The sequence below is a fragment of the Danio rerio genome, chromosome 4 (genome assembly GCF_049306965.1).
Source record: "Danio rerio strain Tuebingen ecotype United States chromosome 4, GRCz12tu, whole genome shotgun sequence".
In the NCBI taxonomy this organism is placed as follows: domain Eukaryota; kingdom Metazoa; phylum Chordata; class Actinopteri; order Cypriniformes; family Danionidae; genus Danio; species Danio rerio.
The window spans coordinates 3,020,599-3,043,776 of record NC_133179.1 but is presented as its reverse complement, the minus strand read 5'-3'; the positions used below and the strand labels follow the sequence as shown (position 1 = coordinate 3,043,776).

Here is a 23,178-nt window from a genome sequence, read left to right as displayed (position 1 = left end):
CGAAGCAGAATGTTCAGTGAGTTCAGAAGAGTTAGTCCAGTCATGAGGGAGGTTTTATGTGCAATCAATATTGTGGTTTTACTGTTGAGCGACAGTAGCAAGAAATGTGCACGCTAAATAAGTCTTATTTTACAATGTTTACTTGATAATAACTCTCAAGTTGTTTTTGTTGTTATTATTCATTCATTCATTTTCTTTTCGGCTTAGTCCCTTTATTATCCGGGGTCACCACAGCAGAATGAACCGCCAACTTATCCAGCATATGTTTTATGCAGCTGATGCCCTTCCAGCTGCAACGCATCACTGGAAAACATCCATACACACCCATTCACACACATACATTACGATCAATTTAGTTAACTGGATAAGTTGGCGGTTCATTCCGCTGTGGCAACTCTAGATTAATAAAGGGACCAAGGTAAGAAGAAAATGAATGAATAAATGAATGAATGAATTTCCCCAGAAATGTTCTATGATATAAAGTTGTGCTTTCATGCATATTTTATTTAGATTAACAAATTGTGTTGTGCTGTATTTTTATTTTTTGCATCAGTAGGCAAGTTTGATCCAGTCTTGTTTTTAAATATTTAGGATTATTGAGTAACTATTGTAGTTTTTATTGATTTGTAGTGTTTATTTTATTTTATGATGTTTGTCTTTTGTGAGTTTTCAAAATTTGCAATGTTTATTTCGCTAGCTCACAATGTCTTCTTTACGCAAATACGTACAAGTTAATCCCCTGAAAAAAATTATAATGACTATCTACATTATCAAAGTGTGACCATTTGCTTCTGCGTTTTGGAGTGGTGAGCATTCTGTTGACGTCTTTACATAGCAACTGCATATAAGTACCCTCTCTTACTGTCAGTTTGCGTTTTAGAGAGTGAATCGCAAAAGAAAGCCCGGCCGCCTATTTAGTATTCAGTTTCAGTTGAAAGTACATCAACAAACTGAAAACTCTCTGCAGCTTCCGGTGCATGTTGACTTTAAAGTACAATATGGGCACGTTTAGGTCATAAGATGCAAATTTAAGGTACCAATATGGATACTCTCTAGGAACTACAGTAATATGGATCCTTTAAATACAAATGTTCCACAACATTTAATAAACTTTTATCATCACATGATTTTTTATGCACATGCCGGAAGTGTAGTTTAAGTGCATTTTTCTTAACTATAAAAAATATATCATACTCAGTTTTTATGTGCATCTTTGCATTTTCATCAAGCATTTTTTCCAAATTGCACATAAAAATACATTGTGAAACTATCCATAATTTAGCAGGTTTACGTATTTTGTGATTTATGTTTTTATTTTGTATTTTCCACTGTTTATTTATGCTTTTGAATTACAATATGTTGGAAAAAGTGACTTTTAAGATCATTTTGAATAGTTTAAAGTGATTTATTGTCTGGGTTGGTGTTATATATTATGCTAAAAAAGTTATTTTCTGTTATTTTACAGAATTATTTCTCTATATAATAATATTTCTTATACATTATATTATTTAAAACTAATAAATGTCACTAAAAGTCACTTTGTTAAACAGTTGAGTTGAATTTTCAACATCTACAGAGCAGAGATCAACATCCCATAATGCAATTCATAACCCTAAATAAACAGAAAATGTTACAAAATATGCAAACAGTTAATTAACAGATATATTTTACAGTGTATGTGTATATAAACATGGCTAGTCTAACCAGCTCTCCTGCTATCTTTCTAGGCAACTTGTTAGTGATCGCCTTTGTGAGTTACTTTGGTGCCAAACTTCACCGTCCGAAAATCATCGCCATCGGCTGCCTGTTGATGTCACTCGGGACGTTTCTCATCGCTTTGCCCCATTTCATAATCGGCCGGTAAGTCAGAGTGTGTGTTTCTGTCACAGCGAGGGTCACATGGATCCAGTTTGATCTCGTTAAAGAGCGCAGATGCCTTTGAGTTTGCGGTCAGACTCTTGTGTCGTCTCTGTGTTTCTTGGCATCGTGAAGCTGCTCTATGCTTTAGTGGATGTAAAGAACAAGCTGGATTTTGCCTGACTTTCACATTTACCTTAGAGTATTATTGAGCGTGTAGCAGGTTTACAGTTAATACACTGCGCTTATAGATGTCCCCAAATGATGTGGTTTTCCAAATGATGAACAGATTCAGGAAATTTTTACAGTATTTCCTATAATATTTTTTCTTCTGGACAAAGTTTTATTTGTTTTATTTTGGCTAAAATAAAAGCAGTTTTGATTTTGTTTAAACCATTTTAAGGTCAATATTATTAGCCCCTTTAGCAATATTTGTTTTGGATTGTCTACAGAACACACCACTGTTATACTATGACTAGCCTAATCACTCTAACTTTACCCTAATTAACCTAGTTTAGCCTTTAAAGCTTTAATCACTTTAACACTTTAAACACTTTAAGCTGAATACTAGTGTCTTGAAGAATATCTAGTCAAGTATCATGGCAAAGATAAAAGGAACCAGTTATTATAAATGAGTTATTAAACTGTTATGTTTGATGTCCAGTGTTGAATTGTGGATGTTTTGTTGCAGATATAAGTTTGAGACGTCGATCCGCTTGTCTGTAAACTCCAGCAGCAGCCTCTCTCCGTGTTCACTGAGCTCTGCTGAACCCAGCACATCTTCAGTGCCCAGCACAGGTACGAACACAAAGAGTCCCTCTGGACAAACTAGCGAAGAATCCTTTCAGGAACTCACATTTACACAAACACTTATATAGACACTTAGTTAATGTGATGTAAATGGTCATTTTATATTGCAGTCATGTATGCTTGTCTTCTTCCTCTGCCCCTTCCTCCTCTTCTTCTTCTACTCCCTTTTCTTCCTTTTCCTTTTCCTCTTATTTTTTCTTCTTCCTCTCCTTTTCATCTTCTTCTTCCTCTTCCTTTTCTTTTTCCTTTTCTTCTTATTTATTCTTCTTCCTCCTCCTCCTTTTCCTCTTCTTCTTTTAATTGTCTTCTCCTTTTTTCTGCCGTCTTCCTCTTCTTTTTTTCTCCTTCCTCTTCTCCCTTTTCTTCCTTTTATATCTTCGTCCTCTTCCTCCTTTTGCTCTTTCCTTTTCCCCATCCTCTTCTTTATTTTTGTCTTCTCTTTCTTTCTGTCTTTTTCCTCGTCCTTTTGCTTTTTCCTTCTTCTTCTTCCACTTATCCCTCCTTCCTCTTTCTCCTCATCCTATTCATTGCTCTTTTTCTTCTTCCTCCTCTTCTTCTTATTTTTTTTCTCCTCCTTCCTCTTATTTTTTCTTTCTAATCCTCCTTTCTCTTTTTCTCCTCTTCTTCTTTATCTTTGTCTTCTTCCCTCTTTTTCTTCTTCTTTTAATTTTCTTCTTCTTTCACTTCTTTTTTCACCTTCCTCTTCCTCTCTTTCTCTTTTTCCTTTTCTTTCCCCACGTCTTCTCTATCTTTGTTTTTTTCTTCCCCTCCCTTTTTTCTTTCTTTTCCTTCCTCTTCCTTTTTCTTTTTCTTTCTCTTTTGTCCTTCTTCATCCTCTTTTTTTCTCCTCCTCCTCCTCTTCTCTTTCTTTATCTTTTCCCGTTTTCCATCTTCTTCCTTTTCTTTTTCCTGCTCTTCTTATATTTTTTCTTTTTTTTTCTCTTAATTTTTCTTTCTCTTTCTGTTCTTCCTCCTCCTCCTCTTCTTCTTCATTTATGTGTTCTTCTTTTTTCTTTGTCTTTTCTTCTTCCGCTTCTCCTTATTTCTCTTCCTGCTTCCTCTTTCTTCTCCCTCCATTCCCATATCCCTTTTCCTCTTTCCTCTTCCTAATTGTATCTTCCTTCTCTTCTTCTTCCTCTTCCCGCTCTTTCCTCTTCCTCCTCAGGCTGTGAACACGAGTCTCGGTTGTCGATGTGGATTTATGTGTTTCTGGGGAATATCCTGCGTGGGATTGGAGAGACTCCAGTGCAGCCGCTGGGAATCTCCTACATCGATGATCACGCTCTGGAGGAGAACGCAGCTTTCTACATTGGTTAGCATGCTAGAAACATTTACAACATGTTAAAAAGTAAACTTATGGAAACATCATAGCACACTCTGACACCTTGTTAAAACATGCTAGCATCACATACACACCTAAAAACATGCTAGCATCTAGTCAGAAACATGATTGCAAAATATTAGCTCATGTTTGCATGTTAGAATTTGCTAACCTGCATGCTTACAAACATGTCAGAAATGTGTTAAAGGCTTTAAGTATCCTGTTAAAATAACTATAAATGCACTATATACATACACATTACTTTCTAAACTGCGCTAGAAACATGTTAAAATATGCTAGCAGTTTGATAAATCATGCTGTAACTGCTTTAAACATTGCAGTCAAGCAGCAAAGTTTCTTTAGCTAAATCTGTTTTGCTTATACATCCACATAGGTAGCTGTACTTATTTAATATTTAGTTCGCTTTCTAGCTTGTCAGCCAGTGTAATCATTTTTCTTAACAAATGTTAATGGCTTTTAGACTGATATTAGTTTGTCCCACACTTGTAAATCACGTTGGATAACAAAATGCACAACTATAACTCTAATTAGACATGAACTGTACATCCCCAGTGTGTATTATGTAGCATTATTGTATTAATATATATATATATATATATATATATATATATATATATATATATATATATATATATATATATATATATATATATATATATATATATATATATATATATATTTATGTAGCTGCACTTAATATTTAGTTAGCTTTCTAGCTTGTTAGCCGGCTTTTAATGGCTTTCAGACATATATTACTTTTGTAAATCACTTTGGATAACAAAATGCATAACTATAAGTCTACTTAGACATGAATTGTACATCCACGGTGTGTATTATGTAGCATTATTATTTCTATATGCATGAATATCCATATCTACTTATGTTGCTGCACTTATTTTATATCTACTTAGCTTCCTAGCTTGTTAGCCAGTGTAATCTTTTTTTTAAAACATACTAAAGGCTTTCAGACAGATATTACTATTGTAAATCACGTTGGATGATTAAATGCATAATTATAAGTCTATAATTTTACATCCAACATGTGTATTATGTAGCAATATCATATCCATTATCCATAAATATGGCTATTTATGATATTTAACAGATCTCAAACTTATTTTTCAATGCTAGCTCTAATCTTCTGAAGGCATGACAGTAATGCATGATGAAGATGTGATTTAGTGTGATGTGGAACTGCTTTGGCCTGTATTGATTGTTCTTGCTAGAGAGCTTTGTTTTTCTTGGTAAGCGGCACAGACTCGAGTCCGCTAATAATCGATTTCTGTCCCGTCTGCTTCAGGATGTGTCCAGACTATCTCCGTCATCGGGCCGGTTTTCGGGTATCTGCTGGGCTCCGTCTGTGCCAAGATATACGTGGACATTGGGTTTGTCAACATGGGTGAGTGAAGCACAGCAGCGTTCCCTACAAGAGTCACTGAGTTCAGAGACATTAAGCTTGAACTGCACCAGTGCTACTTCACGGTTATTCCCTTAGATAATTGTCACATTTACAGTTAAGAGGAAAATTATTTTCCCTTCTGTGCAATAATAATTCTGTTGCAAACATTTCTCAAATGATTTTCAACCGAGAAGAAAATTTTAGTATATAAAATTAAACTAGAGCACGGTCATGGCCATGCATAGTTTAGCTCCAACTCCGTTCAACACGCCTCCCTGAAAGTTTCTAGTGTACCTAGAAAGAGCTTGATTAGCTGGTTCAGGTGTGTTTAATCGGGGTTGGAACTAAAATCTGCAGGACACCGGTCCTCTAGGACTGAGCTTGGACACCCTTGACATAGACAGACACAAAATGTGTTTCATTATTACTGCCTGGTCAGTACCTGAATGGGAGACCACTTGGGAACACTAGGTTGCTAAGTTATGTTAGAGAGGCCAGCAGGGGGCGCTCAATCCTAGTCCTAATGCCCTGGTAAATGTGAAGGGGACACTACACTGTCAGTGGGCGCCATCTTTCGGATGAGACGTTAAACCGTGGTCCAGACTCTCTGTGGTCATTAAAAAATCCCATGGCACTTCTTGTAAAGAGCAGGGGTGTAACCTCGGTGTCCTGGCCAAAGTCCCTCTATCGGACCTCTCGATCATGGCCTCCCAATTATCCCCATCCACCAAATTGGCTCTTTCACCGTCTCTTCACTCCACCAATAGCTGGTGTGTGGTGAGCGCACTGGCGCCGTTGTCCTGTGGCTGCCGTCGCATCATCCAAGTGGATGCTGCACACTGGTGGTTATGTGGAGAGACCCGTCTCATAATTGTGAAGCGCTTCGGGTGTATGGCCATACACAATAAATGCGCTATATAAATACACATTACATTACTGAAATTACAAATAATACAGAAAATAGATATGTCATGCAAATGTTCATTGAACTTAGTAAAGGAAACAGATGAAGAAGATTAGACTTATTAGACTAGATAATTGAAACTAAAAGCATAATTCAGGCAGAGAAAGCCAACAATCGGTACAATGGGAGTCTTAAAGTGAATATTTCAAGACAAAAATGTCCCTAAACATGCATACAAAGATTATTTTAAGTGATATAAATTGTGATAATAGTCAAAACATTTTCATTAATGTTTTTATTTCTAGGAAAACAATTAAAATATTATCTTAAATATGCACATTTGTTCTAGAATCACCCTATTACTCTGTTTACTGTTGTTTTATTTCATATACAACTAAATGTTTGTGCTAGTTTAATTGTTTTAATATCGTCTATGTAGAATCGACTGCACTAATCTGTTTATGTCAAATGTATGGGTTCTTTTTACACTGTGTGGGACTCAATTAGCTTGAACAGAGAGACAGAGAGAAGCATATTATTCTGTTCATTTGAGTGTATTTTGACTCATTTGGGATTCATAAATACGAAAAGGCTTTTAAAGGAGTGCTTAATAGTAAAACTGACGGACTCTGGAGGAAATCCAGCCATTATTCATATTGTGTTTGCATTCAGAACAAAAGCAGGGGGAAATCAGAAACCCTGTTGCTTTTTGTTTGAAAGCTGCGGAGGCTGTTTATGTTGGATCTGAGTGTGTTTTTGGCATTCATATGCACTCTTTAGTTGACTGCGCACGATGTAAAGCTTCATAAATATTAAGCTGTGGTTTATCCAACAGCTGTTTCAGATGAGACGCACACCCAAAAAAGAGACCGAGAGGTGAACATAAGCTGAAATATGTAATACGCTTAAATTGCGCTGCATTAATATTAGATGTGTGCGTCCAGATAATGATGTATAAAACCGATTGCCTCCAGAATGTTTTTTGGCTTAGGCAAAGTTTAGGTTTGTATGTGAATTAAGGCGTGCTGCAGACACAGGCCATTGCTTTATGGGTAATACAGCGTTACGTTACGCCCTAAAGCCCTGAGATATTATGTATACAAGTTTCAGCCAATAAAAACTATATCGCATAACTCAATGCATAGTTTCACCATTAGTTTTGTTAAATGAGCCATTAAAACAAAGCAAAGACAGCATCATCTGTATCATGAGCATAGATTCTGCTTATACAGAGATTTCTAGACCATAAGAACTAGTCAGTCTGTGTTGTAGAATGGTGTCTGCATTATATTGCATTTACTAAAATCATTTTATATGCAGAGAAAGTGCATTAAAAGCAGGTAAATCATTCACTTTAATGGTTCAAATAACATTTGGTATTTTAAGAAATAACACAAATGTAAAGGTCTGTATAGTCATTGTTAGTGCCAAGAAAAAAACTAAATTAAAGGTACAATCATTTTAACTAGCCTTAGCATAAATACTGAGCAATGCATTACGGTATTTATTGATGTTAGTGCTAATTAAAGGGAAAAGGTTGTTGATTGTTAGTTCATGTTAACTCACAGTGCATTGACTTACGTTAACAAGCACTTTAGGTTTTAGTAATGCATTAGTAAATGTTGAACTATGGTTAATAAATGCTGTACACATTAAAATACTAACTAACATTAACCTTATTGTTAAGTATGTGTAATTTTTATGCACACACATATATACACATATATACGCTGGTCTTTTTTGTTTGTTTTGTTTTTTATTTTATTTTATTTTATTCTTTAAATTTTAATTTTATTTTATTATTTTGTTTTGTTTTATTAATTTATTTTTATTTTATTTTATTGTTTTGTTTTATTTTATTTTTATTTTGTTTTATTTTGTTTTGTTTTGTTTTGTTTTCATTTTATTTATATTGTTTTATTATTATTTAAATTTTATTTTATTATTTTATTTTATTTAATTACATTTTATTGTTTTTTATTTTATTTAATTTTTTATTTATATTAAATAAAAAATGTTAAACTTCATTTACTTTGTTTCATTTAATTAATTTATTATTTTATTAAAAAAGATTTTTTATAATTTTTAATTAATTTAATTTAATAATATAATTAAATAATTAAAATAATAAAATTAAATAATTTGATAATTTTTTTTAATTGTATTTACTTTATTTTTTAATTAATTCATTATTTATTATTAATTATTATTAATTTATACTGTGTTTTTCTGTCCTCCCAGAGAGCATCAGCATCACTCCAGGAGACGCGCGCTGGGTCGGCGCCTGGTGGCTAGGCTACCTGATTGCCGGATTCATTACCCTGCTTTCAGCCGTGCCCTTCTGGTTCCTGCCCAAGTCTTTGCCACTGCCAGAGAGAAGACTGAGCAAATACTCTCCGGAGCGCAACAGCTTCATCAAAGACTCGGCTCTGCTGGAGCACAAATACCAGGCAGACGAGCCGGCTAACTTCCTGGAAATGGCCAAAGGTAAAGCGCCTCAAGTTCACTGGAAGAGTAAAGAGTTCAGATTTCTGACATCGAGGTCATTATAATGTCATTACAACTGTAGCAATAATATATCAACCTTTACACTGGGTGTTATTTTTTAGGAAGTTAAAAATGAAGATTTTATATATCAGATGCATTTACTTGAGAAACAAAAAGACTTTTTATGCACGTATATCTATATGTCTTTTTGCTTCCCAAGGAAACTTATATGATTTATGTATGTGTGGATATTCTGTGGGAAAACAAGACACAACAAGACACAAATACCTGTTTAAAAAACACATTTTTGCAGTGAAATGATTACACAAGTGCGTAAGAAACAAAGCAATGTTTTTACACAGCATAAAATGATAGATAGATAGATAGATAGATAGATAGATAGATAGATAGATAGATAGATAGATAGATAGATAGATAGATGGATGGATGGATGGATGGATGGATGGATGGATGGATGGATGGATGGATGGATGGATGGATGGATGGATGGATGGATGGATGGATGGATGGATGGATGGATGGATGGATTATAGATAGATAGATAGATAGATAGATAGATAGATAGATAGATAGATAGATAGATGGATGGATGGATGGATGGATGGATGGATGGATGGATGGATGGATGGATGGATGGATGGATGATAGATGGATGGATGGATGGATGGATGGATAGATAGATAGATAGATAGATAGATAGATAGATAGATAGATAGATAGATAGATAGATAGATAGATAGATAGATAGATAGATAGATGAATTGAATTGTAGATAGTTGAATTGTATGTACAGATTTGTTAGAGATATACAAGTGCTGTGTACACAGTTTATTACTACAAACTATGCATTATTGAAATTAAAAGAAATCTACACTGACCTGAATGTGTAACACGCTCTGCTTTTGTTATTTCCAGACTTTTTGCCCACACTGAGGTCTCTCCTGGGAAACCCGGTCTACTTTCTGTATCTGTGCGTGACCATCATCCAGTTCAACTCACTGATCGGCATGGTCACATATAAACCAAAATACATCGAGCAGCATTACGGACAGTCCGCATCCAAAGCCAACTTCCTCATGGGTTCGTCCTCCTCTTTCAAACACACACTTGTCAATTCAACTCAAGTTTATTTCTATAGCGCTTTTCAACATAATTATTATTTCAAGTAGCTTTACAAAAGATGCACATTATTGCATTACAATTAAAATCATTACTAATAGCTTTAATTAATTAATTAGTGACTAATAGCTTTTAACAGTTATTATATATAGTTAAAGTCAGAATTATTCACCCTCCTGTGAATTATTATTAATAAATATTTCCCAAATGATTCTGGAATTATTTACTGTATTGCCTACAATGTTTTTTCTTTTGGATAAAGTCTGATTTGCTTTATTTTGGCTAGAATAAAAGCAGTTTTTAAATTTTTTTTTCAATATTAATAGCCTTAATAGCCCCCCTAACCTGTTAGACAGCACTCACCAAAGAATAACCCAAGAAAGCACCAAGTATTTACCCTAACTGGTTGAGTTATTAATAAATATCATAATAAAGGTTAAAAATAACCCAACAAAGCACCAAATATTTAATCTAACTGGTTGAGTTATTAATAAATAACCCAATAAAGGTTAAAAATAGCCCAACAAAGCACCAAATATTTAATCTAATTGGTTGAGTTATTGATAAATAACATAATAAAGGTTAAAAATAACCCAACAAAGCACCAAATTTTTAATCTAACTGGTTGAGTTATTAATAAATAACATAATAAAGGTTTAAGAATAACCCATCAAAGCACCAAATATTTAATCTAACTGGTTGAGTTATTAATAAATAACCAAATATAGGTTAAGAATAACCCACCAAAGCACCAAATATTTAATCTAACTGGTTGAGTTATTAATAAATAACCCAATAAAGGTTGAATGTAACCCAACAATGCACCAAATATTTTGAACTCAACCATTTTTAGAGTGTATAAGCATAGTTAACCTGCAGTTATACAGTATATAGGTGATGTCTATGTGGACATGTTCAGTGAAGTGTAATGTTGCATTAAGTGTGTGTGTTTGACAGGTCTTGGATCTTATCAAGTGTCTTTTTTTCTGCTGTAATCCAACATGTGATGTATCAGAGTTCACAGTGCAGGGTTTAATGCGGTGTCATGTTTTCATTGGATCACAGGGATTTTATTAATGTGTGCTAAATATTAGTCTAGGGTTTTGATATCAAATCTGGAGGTTTGCACACTGGGTTAAATCACAGTGTGACATAAACGATGACCGCATATGAAAGGGAAAGAAATCCAACAATAATATCAGCAGACAACGTATGCATTGTGTGCATTTGTGGAAACGGCATCAGGGTTTTTGGAAATCAGACCGGAGGGAAAACAAATAGGCCTGTTTTGTATTCCTGAGCCTTTGTTGCTGCTTTGATCCGGGTTTTCCTGATGCCGTCTGTTTTTTCAGGAGTTATCAACATCCCAGCCGTAGCCTTGGGAATGTTTTCGGGCGGCGTGATCATGAAGAAGTTCAAGCTGAGCATCATGGGAGCAGCCAAGTTTGCGTTGGGAACGTCTCTGCTGGGCTATTTTCTGTCTCTCTTCTTCTTCAGCATGGGCTGTGAAAACGCCAGCGTGGCTGGAATCACCATGTCCTACAACGGGTACGATAAAAGCTTCAGTTTGCTTCTGACCCGGGGTCAGCTGGATAAATACTGTATGGTGTGAATGTGTGCTAGTTTACCTGCTCTTGCCACATCCTACACTCAAACAAATGCTGCTTGTTCAAACTACTTATTCATAAACTAATATTCATAATGAGCTAAATCAACACAGTACTCAAGATTAATTAACTTAATTGTTTTATGTTCAATCAACTTAAAATTTTTAACACAATTAAGTTAGCTTTATCAATTTGTGTTTTAAAAACATCTATAAATTGTGTTTTGAACCCAGCATGTTTCACAGTGACCGTCCATTTAGCACTTATTGCAGTTTAAATAGTTTGATTAGTTCAGCTTATGACTTTTTTTCATTGTCATTTTCCAAATATTTATGCAATGCATTAGGGGTGTACTCACACTAGGCCATCTAAACCATGTCCGGGGGCATTTCCTGGTTTATTTGACAAGTGTGAGTGCTCTAAAGTGGCGTTGTGTCTTCAGTTTCGGGCTCTGGTGCACTATGGACTCGTCCATCGCCGATGGCTAATAGACAACACGATGCTGAGCCGGCATCGACGATCCTCCGCCCTGCCCCCGTCAAAAACCCGCTCGCGAAAAATACACACTCAGGCCCCGTTTAAACTAATACGTCTTAGTATTAAAATGGCATTTTAGTTTTTTGAATGTCCACTTATCAGTACATTTTGGGATAAGGTATTTCAAACTATTTCAGAATTGTGTGAGATGTTCATTCCCAAATACCCTAATATTTGTCTATTGAATGATGATTATGATCTAAACCTAAACACTTCCCAACGCAGGATATTTCATACTGCACTAACTGCAGCCAAGAAGGTTATATTTAAAATATGGCATGAACCCTTATTCCCAGCGGGTAAAATGTGGCTTATTGAACTAAAAAATACTGCTGGTTTTGTTCTGCAATAAATAAATACTCATGAAAAAAATGGCATTTTAGAACGAAAACTGTGTTTTACCTAGCATTTCTGAACAGCCCTCCGACCACTGAAAACGCACATCACCTGACTACACAGCCATACGCACACACACAGCAACACACACACACACAGCCACACAGCAACACACACACACACGCGCGCTGCCATGTGCTCGTAGCTCCAGAGAGCAGTGCAAGTCGGAGAGTTTATCAAGGATGTAAAATCAGCTAAAACAACTCAATCCTTGAGATTTCCTTTATGTTCAACCCACATAAATTTGTTAAAAGTGTTGAGTAATGTGTGTTGGGTCACCATGAAGGAGTTGTGTGGACCCCTGCATTTTTTACAGTGTGTGTAAGAGTATTTTGATGATGAAATATATGCGTATTTTAAATGAAATCAGAGAACATTTTTAATTCAGGAAATACTTTAAGGGGATTGTTTCAAAAGGAGGAATTTTAAAATATTTATCATTAATCATAGTAAAAGATTGTAGATGACTGTTGTTGTTGTTATTTGTATGCTTTCTGTAGTGAATGAGTTTTAAGAAACCGATATCAATGCATGTTATATATTCTACAGGGTGGGATATTAATATGGATGCACATTATTAGAATGGGAATGGTTGATGATATTATGTCTGCTTGTGGGGGCAAACTTTTCAAGATGGGTGGTGACCATGGTGGCCATTTTTAAAGTCGGACATCTTGGATCCAACTTTTTTTTTTCAATAGGAAGAGGGTCATTTGACACATCAAACATACTGGGACTTTTACAAGAAAAACAATGGTGCTCTTGGTTTTAACATAACTTTGTTCTTTCATGAGTTATTTACAAGTTTCTGACCACTTATAAAATGTGTTTAATGTGCTGCCCATTGTGTTGGATTGTCAATGCAACCCTCTTCTCCCACTCTTCACACACTGATAGCAACACCGCAGGAGAAATGCCAGCACAGACTTCCAGTATGCGTAGTTTCAGGTGCTGCACATCTTGTATCTTCACACCATAGACAATTGGATCCAAGATGGCCGACTTCAAAAGTCACCCATCTTGAAAAGTTTGCCCCTCACATATACTAATGTGCCACAAACAGGACATTAATATCACCAACCATTCCCATTTTATTAGGGGTATCCATATAAATGGCACACCCTCCCTGCTGAAAAATCCAGCCTAAACCAGCCTAGGCTCGTTGACTGGTTTTAGCTGGTCGACCAGGCTGGTTTTAGAGGGGTTTTGGCCACTTCCAGGCTGGTTTCCAGCCATTTCCAGCCTGGTCTTAGCTGGGAGATGACCAGCTAAAACCAGCTTGACCAGCCTAGCCAAGCTGGGAGTCCAGCCAAAACCAGCTAAATCCAGCTTAAACCAGGCTGGTCAAGCTGGTTTTAACTGGTTTTAGATGGTCATTTTCCAGCCTGACCAGCTAAGACCAGGCTGGAAATGGCTGGAAACCAGCCTGGAAATGGCCAAAAAGCCCTCTAAAACCAGGCTGGTCAACCAGCTAAAACCAGCCAACCAGCCTAGGCTGGTTTAAGCTGGATTTTTCAGCAGGGCTGTATATTTAGCATAGGTTTTGCTGTGAATATCGCCAATGCTGCTGATAGGCATTAGAGGAAAAATTAATAATTGCTTCGCTAATGCTTGTGTGTCCATCAGGACGGAGAGTCTGTTTATGGCGGACGGCTCTCTGCGAGCGTCCTGCAACGCAGCCTGTCATTGTCCTGAAAAAAACTGGGACCCGGTGTGCGGAGAAGACGGCCTCACCTACGTGTCCCCGTGCCTGGCTGGATGCCGGACGTCCCACGGCTCAGGAATGGACACGGTGAGCGTGATCCTGAAACAATGGTGTGTGTGTTTGTTGTCCTTTTTTCTTCAAAGACACAATGTGGTGCTCTTGAACTGGGCTTTTTCCCAGCGCTCCCTGAAGGGTGTGTGCACTACCTGTTTGTCTGCAGCTCAAAGGCCAGCTTGAATTTTTGGGCTTCTCTGAAACTTCCTTCCCCGTCTGTCTTTGAGGAGAGCAGGTTTTATTTTTGCGTGTGTTTCAGTGCATCTGAAAGGCTGAGGTATTTTAATGCGCAGACGCTGGTTTCCGCTTCTCATCCTCTGTGTGTGTGTGTGTGTTTCATATCTCCAGCATCTGTTATGTGCTGCGTCTCTGACCTGCTACTAAACAAAAGAGTGGCGTAACTTCAGACTGAACCACGGGTCAAACACAGAGCACACTAGGGCTGAACAATATATGGTTTGAGCATGGATATCGCAGTGTGTGCATCCGCAATAGTCACATCACAGGATTAGATGATTTCATTCATTCATTTTCTTTTCGGCTTAGTCCCTTTATTAATCAGGGGTCGCCACAGTGGAATGAACCGCCAACTTATCTAGCATATGTTTTCACAGCGAATGCCCTTCCAGCTGCAACCCAGCACACACTCATTCACACACACACCCATACACTATGGTCAGTTTAGGTCATCAATTCGCGCATGTGTTTGGACTTTGGGGGAAACCCACACCAACACGGGGGAGAACATGCAAACTCCACACAGAAATGCCAACTGATCCAGCCGGGACTCAAACCAGCAGCCTCCTTGCTGTGAGGGGACAGTGCCAACCACTAAGCCACCGTGACGCCCCTAATATAGCTTGATAGATGATTTTAAAAGCGTGTTCTTGTGTGTGTTGCAGGTGTTTGAGCAGTGCAGTTGTATAGGAGTGGGGAATCAGACAGCCACCGCAGGCCAATGCAACAACAGAGAAAGCTGCCATCGCATTTTCCCGTACTTCCTGGCTCTGTCCGTCATCACTTCCTTCATTATATCACTAGGAGGAACGCCAGGATACATGCTGCTCATCAGGTCAGTGTCTGATAGGGCTGCACAATATATGGTTTCAGCATCGATATGGCAATGTGCACATCCAGCAATAGTGCAATGAGGATTATAGTTTACCAGGAGAAACAGAGCTTATTGCACAGCTTAATGATCATGGAGTAAAGGTTTAGAATTTGAATATGTGTTTAATGCCCAAATGATTGAAGCACAAGATATTTGCAAACCACAAAACATTCCTTATTTCACTCTTATTTTTGCTTTCTTTGTATCTGCTTGTAATTTATTACATTTTATTCATGATTCACTTCCCTACAGAATCATCCCAATCACTCTGCATTAATGAGTTCTTTCCAAATAGCGTCTGGTGAAATTGTGTATATATACAGTGCTCAGCATATATAAGTGCACCCCTCACAAGTCTCTCTTTTAAACTCGTATTGTTTATAGGAAGCTCTACGATATTATAGTTGTGCATATACATTACATTAGTCAGTACTGAAGCCAAAACTGGAGCTTATCTAACAATATAACGTTTTAAAAACTAGCACAGCCACATTTATATGTTATAGAAAAATATTAAATACATTTAAAAAAGAGGAAAATCAAGAGAAGCAAAACATGGAAAACTTTAGTTGATATTGTGTAGATTTTAAGATACTTTTGCAATATTTTGCTAGAATTTAATTGTTGTATCTTTCAATTTATAAAGATGTTCTGTGACTAAAACAGTATTTTAATAAATATATCTGTTTAATGAATCTGCTTTGTTTAAATGCACCAACATACACTGCCTATATTCACTGAGAAATGCAGAAGTCAATAACGCCAAGCACTGTATATCACAATAATTATATAAAAAAAATCGCAAGGTCCCATTTTTCCAATAATCCAATGCATATTACACTCAATGCATAATCCATACACTCAATTATAAGTTTATAAGTAGATTTTTTAGCTGAGACTGGGTTTTTCTGATTCATTTAATCCTTTGCAATGTCTACAAGCACTTTGAGAGTCAACAAAGGCATTTACAGATGTAAATAAACAGACATTTTTAAAATCACAGTATTAGATGTCTTAGTTATTGTAGTTCTAGTCGTGTTTTTAGTGTCTTAAAGCAATTGTTGACCTGAAAATCAAAATATGCAGGTAATTTACTCATGCTCAGGTGTCACTTTTGTGAATTAAAACACATTCAGGACACACAAAATTAATACTCTGATTTCGAATGATACATATGAAGTGAAATGATCAGTCCAGCTAGAAAATAACGATTGTTTATAGTGCTGGGCACAGATTAAACACAATGGCATCCAAAATAAAAGTTTGTGTTGGCGTAATATATGCGTGTACTGTGTATATTCATTGTGTATATATAAATACACACGTGCATGCATATATTTGAGAAAAACTTTATATTTTGGTAAGAATTATATATACAGTAATTATCTATGCAACAAAATATTAAGTTTTAATATTAAATAATAAATTTTGTGTAGTTTTGTTCCTATCTATGTGTTTGTGCATCACTTATACATAAGAAATACATATAATACACAAAGCATTGTTTACTAATTCATTCATTTTCCGGCATATTTATCAGGTGTCGCCACAGCTGAATGAACCACCAACTATTCTGGCACATGTTTTACACAGCGGATGCCCTTCCAGCTGCAACCCAGAACTGACAAACATCCAGACACACTCATTCACACAGACACTAGAGCTAATTTAGTTCATCCAATTCCCCTATAGCGCATTTGTTTGGACTGTGGGGGAAACCGGAGCACCCGGAGGAATAATATACACACATATATTATATATAATACACACATATATATTATAGTATGCAGTTAATCATGCATATATATTATCCATAATATAAATATGCTTGAACAGTGTTTATTACAGACTGATCATTTGGCATCATTAGACATAAGTGTATCATCAGGAGTCACAGGTGTTAGTTTTGTGTATTGTTTAATGTATGCTTTGAATGCTGAAAACCTGTAACCATTGACTTCTATAGTATTTTGTTTCTATGGTATATGTTACTACTGTTACTATACTTTTTGCTACTATGGCAGTCAATAGTTACAGGCTTTCAGCATTTGTCTAAACATCTCCTTTGGTGTTCAACAGAAGAAAGAAACTCATAAACATTTATTCCCACCTGAGGACTTTTATTTTGTTTTTGGTGTGAGCTGTCCATTTAAACATTATCCTGGTCTAATAAGTGTGTCCATTTGCTGAATGATTATTAATATACTGTATTTCCGCCATATAAACACTGCAGATTGTGGTCCAGTCATGAGTTGGACCGTGCTGAGGCAGATGTAAAGCGGGTGTGATGTGATTTTCTCCCTGTTACTCTTTGTCTTACAGTCATCAGAGTCAGTGGCTTGAATGTGAAATGAGTTGAGACAGGTTTCCGCTCAGTGCTGTAATAAATAAAGCGCTTTAGCAGTGCTCCTCAAAGCTCAGTCAGCTGACGCCGCTGGAATGCTCAGCTCCTCCGGCTAAATTAGGTTAGCAGAAACACAGCAAAGAACAAATCCTGTCCAGTCTGAAAACACCGGGTTACTGTGGGTAAAACACTCTCAGTAATGCTGGACTGATCTGATGGAAACTCCTGCTGGTGTTAGTGGTGGTTAGGTTAGGTGAATCCTCAGTGCATTCACAATCTGTATACAATTTATTTACAATAAAAAAATTAGCCATTGCATTGCTGTCTTCATATATGGAAAATAAATAAATATATATCTTCTTTCACTAGCTGATGTTGTCGTGCTCTTCTCCACAGATGCATCAAACCTCAGCTGAAGTCTCTAGCGTTGGGTTTTCACACTCTGACCACACGTACTCTGGGTGAGAGACGCTGCTCAAACACACCGACTGTCATTTATCATCAAGACACACTGGGTTACGGTGGGCTTTTGTTTGTTTGTTGGTCTTCCACAGCAGGGATTCCAGCTCCGATATATTTCGGGGCCATCATCGACACCACCTGTCTGAAATGGGGACACAAGAAGTGTGGTGGAAGAGGAGCCTGTCGAATCTACAACACCGCGGCCTACAGGTGTATATTCTACCCATTTATACATGCACACACATAAGGTTGTATTAATTAATGCATTTACTAAAGTGAACAAACAATCATCAAGACATTTATTACAGTATTTGCTTATGCACTTTAAAAATGCAGGGTTATTCCAACACAATTCTTAATTGGGTTAATTTCTTTTTATTAAATGAACATGACTAAATTTAACCCAGTGTTTGGGTTAGTCCATATTTTATCCAAATTTGGGTTTAAATAAGCCAGCATTTCTTAGTGTGTGTGTGTGTTCATGTTAGTTAATAAATATATATGTTCATTATGCATTTACTCAAATGAACAAGCATAAATTTTGATTTGATTAATGCATTAAAATGTTGAACGTTGATCATTAATAAATGCTTTAGAGGGACTCCTTATTAGTTCATGATAGTAAATACACTTAACTTATGAAAGCTTATTGTAAAGTGTGACACTGAAGGCATTATTCAAATACATTTCTACATTTGGAATCAAACATTTGCCGTGAAGATGAATGTGTATTAACAAGTATACGCAATTGTAGTGTGTAAGTATACTAAATAAATATAATCACATATGAATAAGCAGATTTATGAGTTTATACTTCAGTTTTTTTATTGTGCATCTCTAGTGTCTTGCACCCACTACACCAGAGATGCCCAAATTAGGGCTCGGGGGCCAAAGCTGGCCCATGCTAACGTTTGATTTGGCCAACATCCAATCTGAGAAGACAAAGAGAAGGATGGGGATGGTTTCGAGATTGTCAATGCAAATTTAATGTAACCCTTTGTTTGTTTGTTTTATTGGTAAAAGCTAACTGAAATGAAATGTTTCAATAAAATTGTGCACATTTTCACTAAATCTGATCAATTTACACCCTGTCACCTGACAACACAGAGACTTTGGTGAGCAAATCAGGTCAAAGGCAGATTCTGCTTGTCTTTAGTATTGAGCTCCAGTGTGTTTTAAATGTTATTGCTTATGTTTTTAATTATAACACGTTATAATTTAAAGAGTTATACTGCATTAGTTAATGCAATTTAAAGAAATGTTTTCTGTTTATTTTGAAATATTCTGAAATAAATGACTCATGGCAACTTTAATGTAATATAGTTTGGTATATTTACCTTCGGCCTATAGCTCTCAATGATATTTGGTTTTTGGCCCTTCATACGAAAAAGTTTGGCACCCCTTCACTAGACAATAAACAATATATTGAAAAATCATTGCGATATATAGTTATTATCAGCTTATGAAATGACTTGTACCATGATGAGATTTTTGTCATATAAACTATTAATTGATTGAAATTACACAATATATTCTGCACCTCTATAAAGGGTCAAAAACCAAACTTGATTGAGAGTGGTGGGCCGAAGGAAAATATACAGCACCATTAAAGCTGAAAGGGTAAATTCCTAATGTATTAATGTTTACAAATAAATAGAAAAAACACTTTAATTGTATTAAAAATTATACTTTATTACATTTTATAATGGACGTCTTACAATAAAAACATTAACAAGCACATTTATCACACAATAATGTTCAATCCTGAATGTACGAGTCAAGCTGCACCGCCTTGTGTATTGTCCTCTATCTTCAATTGACAGTATTTACATTTTTTAACATCTGGTTCATGCACAACATTTAATTGAAACATTTCATTTCAGTTGGCTTTTTTGTAGCTCAACAGTTAAATAAACAAACAAAAGGTAATTATAAATTATAAATGACAATCTCCCCCACCTTCCCATCATACTAAATCTCTTCTGTTTAGATGGTGAGGCCAAATCAAAGGTTACCATGAGCCAACTTCGGTGTGCAGGCCCTAGTTTAGGCATCTCTGCACTAGACACAATATGATACACGATTTATCAAAACATTATCCTGATAAAGGAAACTAGGCTGTTCGAGGAAATTCTGACATGGAAATAAGTTGCCAGATGAGGCATAGTTGGTGCGAGGGATCGTACTCAATATTTGGACTCCACGAGCCACTTAATCTAATGACTACTTGACACTTTTACTAAAACGTTGGTAAGTTGTTGAAAACGCCTCTAGGCTGCGAACTTCGGGGGTGCCAAAGCTCTTTGTGGGTCACTCCCGGACCCCCCGTCTGATCCCCCTGATTGCCTATTCTTCACCTTCCTCTTCCTCATTCCGCCTTTAATGACCCTAAACACCTATTTTTCATCATCGTGCACAAAGTGACCATCGTGCCCCGGGATGCGCCTGGACATGCCCGCCAGGTCACAGGAAGTGTTTCCAAGATGCCATAGAAAGGCCGGAGGAGTGTTCTCGGTCCCCACAGAGTAGCGAAACCTCAAGTCAGGGCTCGAACGGTCCCTTAGGGGCCAAACGGCTGGAAGTCCCACGGCCTCCTGACCCCTCTACTCCCCCTAATGAACCCCAAAATCATTCCTACTGGGAATGGTGACCCTTTACAGGCATGTCCACGGACAGCCTACCTCGGCCTGTTCAAATAAGCTACAGGTGGGATGTTTTTTCTTAATCCATCTGCTAGAGCTGGAAAACCTCAAAAAAGGTGCCGAAAAACCTATTGAGGTGGATATGCAAGCCCCTTCTGGGCCATTTCCAGGTGTCAAAACGTTGAAATTCCACTGCATACGAACAGCCTATTTCATACATTGGGATAGATTGTCTTTGGGATGTCCAAATCTCAGCTTCTGGACACAGTAGAGAGCCCAAATCTGCGTTTCTGTGCTAGTCTGGACATGCTCTGTCTAGGGTGCGAATTTGAAGAAGATTGGAAAAACTTGAAAATTTGACCAAAAAAAACCCCAAGGGGTACCCCTTATAGATTTTTTGGGTCAAATTTTCGACTTTCTACAATCTTCTTCAAATTCACAGCATGGACAGGGCATGCCCAGACTAGAACAGGAACGCAGGTTTCAGCTTGCTAGGCCTTGTAGAAGCTGAGATATGGACATCCCACCGGCTATCTAGCAATCTATTCCATTCATTAAAATAGGTGGTTGCTGGACAGTGGAGTTTTGAGGTGTTAACACCAGGGGGCAACTCAGGGGGAGGTGGGGATCTACATCCAATGGTTTGTTTGGGGATCTGTTGAGGTTTGACCACTTGGGTGGAAGAATTAAGTAAAACATCCTACATGTAACTTATTTGACTGGGCCCAGATAGGCTGTTCGTGGACAGTGCTTTTTTAGGAGACAGAAGCCATTTGGTGAGCCCTGACATGCAAAACACTGTTGGGTGGGGCCTCCTGACCCCTCTGCTCCTTCTTATGAACCCCCAAAATCGTTCCTGCTGTGAATGGTGATCTTTTCCAGGGGTCTCCACAGCCAGCCTACCTAGGCCTGTTCAAATAAGCTACAGGTGGTATGCTTTTTCTTGATCCATCTGCTAGAGCCACAAAACCTCAAAAAAGTGCCAAAGAAACCTATTGAGGTGGATATGCAAGCCCCTCTGGGCCATTTCCAGGTGTCGAAACGTTGAAATTCCATTGCCTACGAACAGCCTATTTCATACATTGGGATAGATTGTCTGTGGGATGTCCATATCTCAGCTTCTGAACACAGTAGAGAGCCCAAACCTGCGTTTCTGTGCTCGTCTGGACACGCTCTGTCTAGGGTGCGAATTTGAAGAAGATTGGAAAAACTTGAAAATTTGACCCAAAAAAACTCCAAGGGGTACCCCTTATAGATTTTTTGGGTCAAATTTTTGACTTTCTCCAATCTTCTTCAAATTCACAGCATGGACAGGGCATGCCCAGACTAGAACAGGAACGCAGGTTTCAGCTTGCTAGGCCTTGTAGAAGCTGAGATCTGGACATCCCACCGGCAATCTAGCAATCTATTCCATTCATTAAAATAGGTGGTTGCTGGACAGTGGAGTTTTGAGGTTTTACCAGCAGGGGGCAACCCAGGGGAAGGTGGGAACCCACCTCCAAAGGTTTGTTTGGGGATCTGTTGAGGTTTGACCACTTGGGTGGAAGAATTAAGTAAAACTTCCCATCTGTAACTTATTTGACTGGGCCCAGGTAGGCTCTCTGTGGACAGTGCCTTTTTAGGCCACAGAAGTTGTTTGGTGAGATCTGATGGGGAAAAAATGCTGGGCAAGGATTCCTGATCCCTCTGCTCCCCTTTATGTACTCCAAAATTGTTCCTGCTGTGAATGGTGATCATTTACAGGAGTGTCCACAGCCAGCCTACCTAGGCCTGTTCAAATAAGCTACAGGTGGGATGTTTTTTCCTGATCCATCTGCTAGAGTTGGAAAACCTCAAAAAAGTGCCGAAAAACCTATTGAGGTGGATATGCAAGCCCCTCTGGGCCATTTCCAGGTGTCAAAACGTTGAAATTCCATTGCCCATGAACAGCCTATTTCATACATTGGGATAGATTGTCTTTGGGATGTCCAGATCTCAGCTTCTGGACACAGTAGAGAGCCCAAACCTGCATTTCTGTGCTCGTCTGGACACGCTCTGTCTAGGGTGCGAATTTGAAGAAGATTGGAAAAACTTGAAAATTTGACCAAAAAAAACCCCAAGGGGTACCCCTTATAGATTTTTTGGGTCAAATTTTCGACTTTCTCCAATCTTCTTCAAATTCACAGCATGGACAGGGCATGCCCAGACTAGAACAGGAACGCAGGTTTCAGCTTGCTAGGCCTTGCAGAAGCTGAGATCTGGACATCCCACCGGCTATCTAGCAATCTATTCCATTCATTAAAATAGGTGGTTGCTGGACAGTGGAGTTTTGAGGTTTTACCAGCAGGGGGCAACCCAGGGGGAGGTGGGGACCCACTTCCAAAGGTTTGTTTGGGGATCTG

At 37.5% G+C, this 23,178-nt stretch overlaps 1 protein-coding gene across 7 annotated transcripts in view; it reads left to right on the top strand.

The window, feature by feature from the left end:
• slco1c1 (solute carrier organic anion transporter family, member 1C1) overlaps positions 1-23,178 on the top strand; it is a 72,473-nt gene that overhangs the window by 42,416 nt on the left and 6,879 nt on the right. For all 7 annotated transcript variants that reach the window (XM_009299973.5, XM_005164471.6, XM_009299972.5 and 4 more), the window contains 11 exons: positions 1,728-1,860; positions 2,549-2,655; positions 3,833-3,979; positions 5,310-5,408; positions 8,554-8,799; positions 9,736-9,900; positions 11,292-11,487; positions 14,106-14,271; positions 15,141-15,310; positions 18,090-18,154; positions 18,248-18,365. In XM_009299973.5, the coding sequence (XP_009298248.1) occupies positions 1,728-1,860; positions 2,549-2,655; positions 3,833-3,979; positions 5,310-5,408; positions 8,554-8,799; positions 9,736-9,900; positions 11,292-11,487; positions 14,106-14,271; positions 15,141-15,310; positions 18,090-18,154; positions 18,248-18,365 (1,612 nt within the window). The remainder of the gene's footprint in view (positions 1-1,727; positions 1,861-2,548; positions 2,656-3,832; positions 3,980-5,309; positions 5,409-8,553; positions 8,800-9,735; positions 9,901-11,291; positions 11,488-14,105; positions 14,272-15,140; positions 15,311-18,089; positions 18,155-18,247; positions 18,366-23,178) is intronic.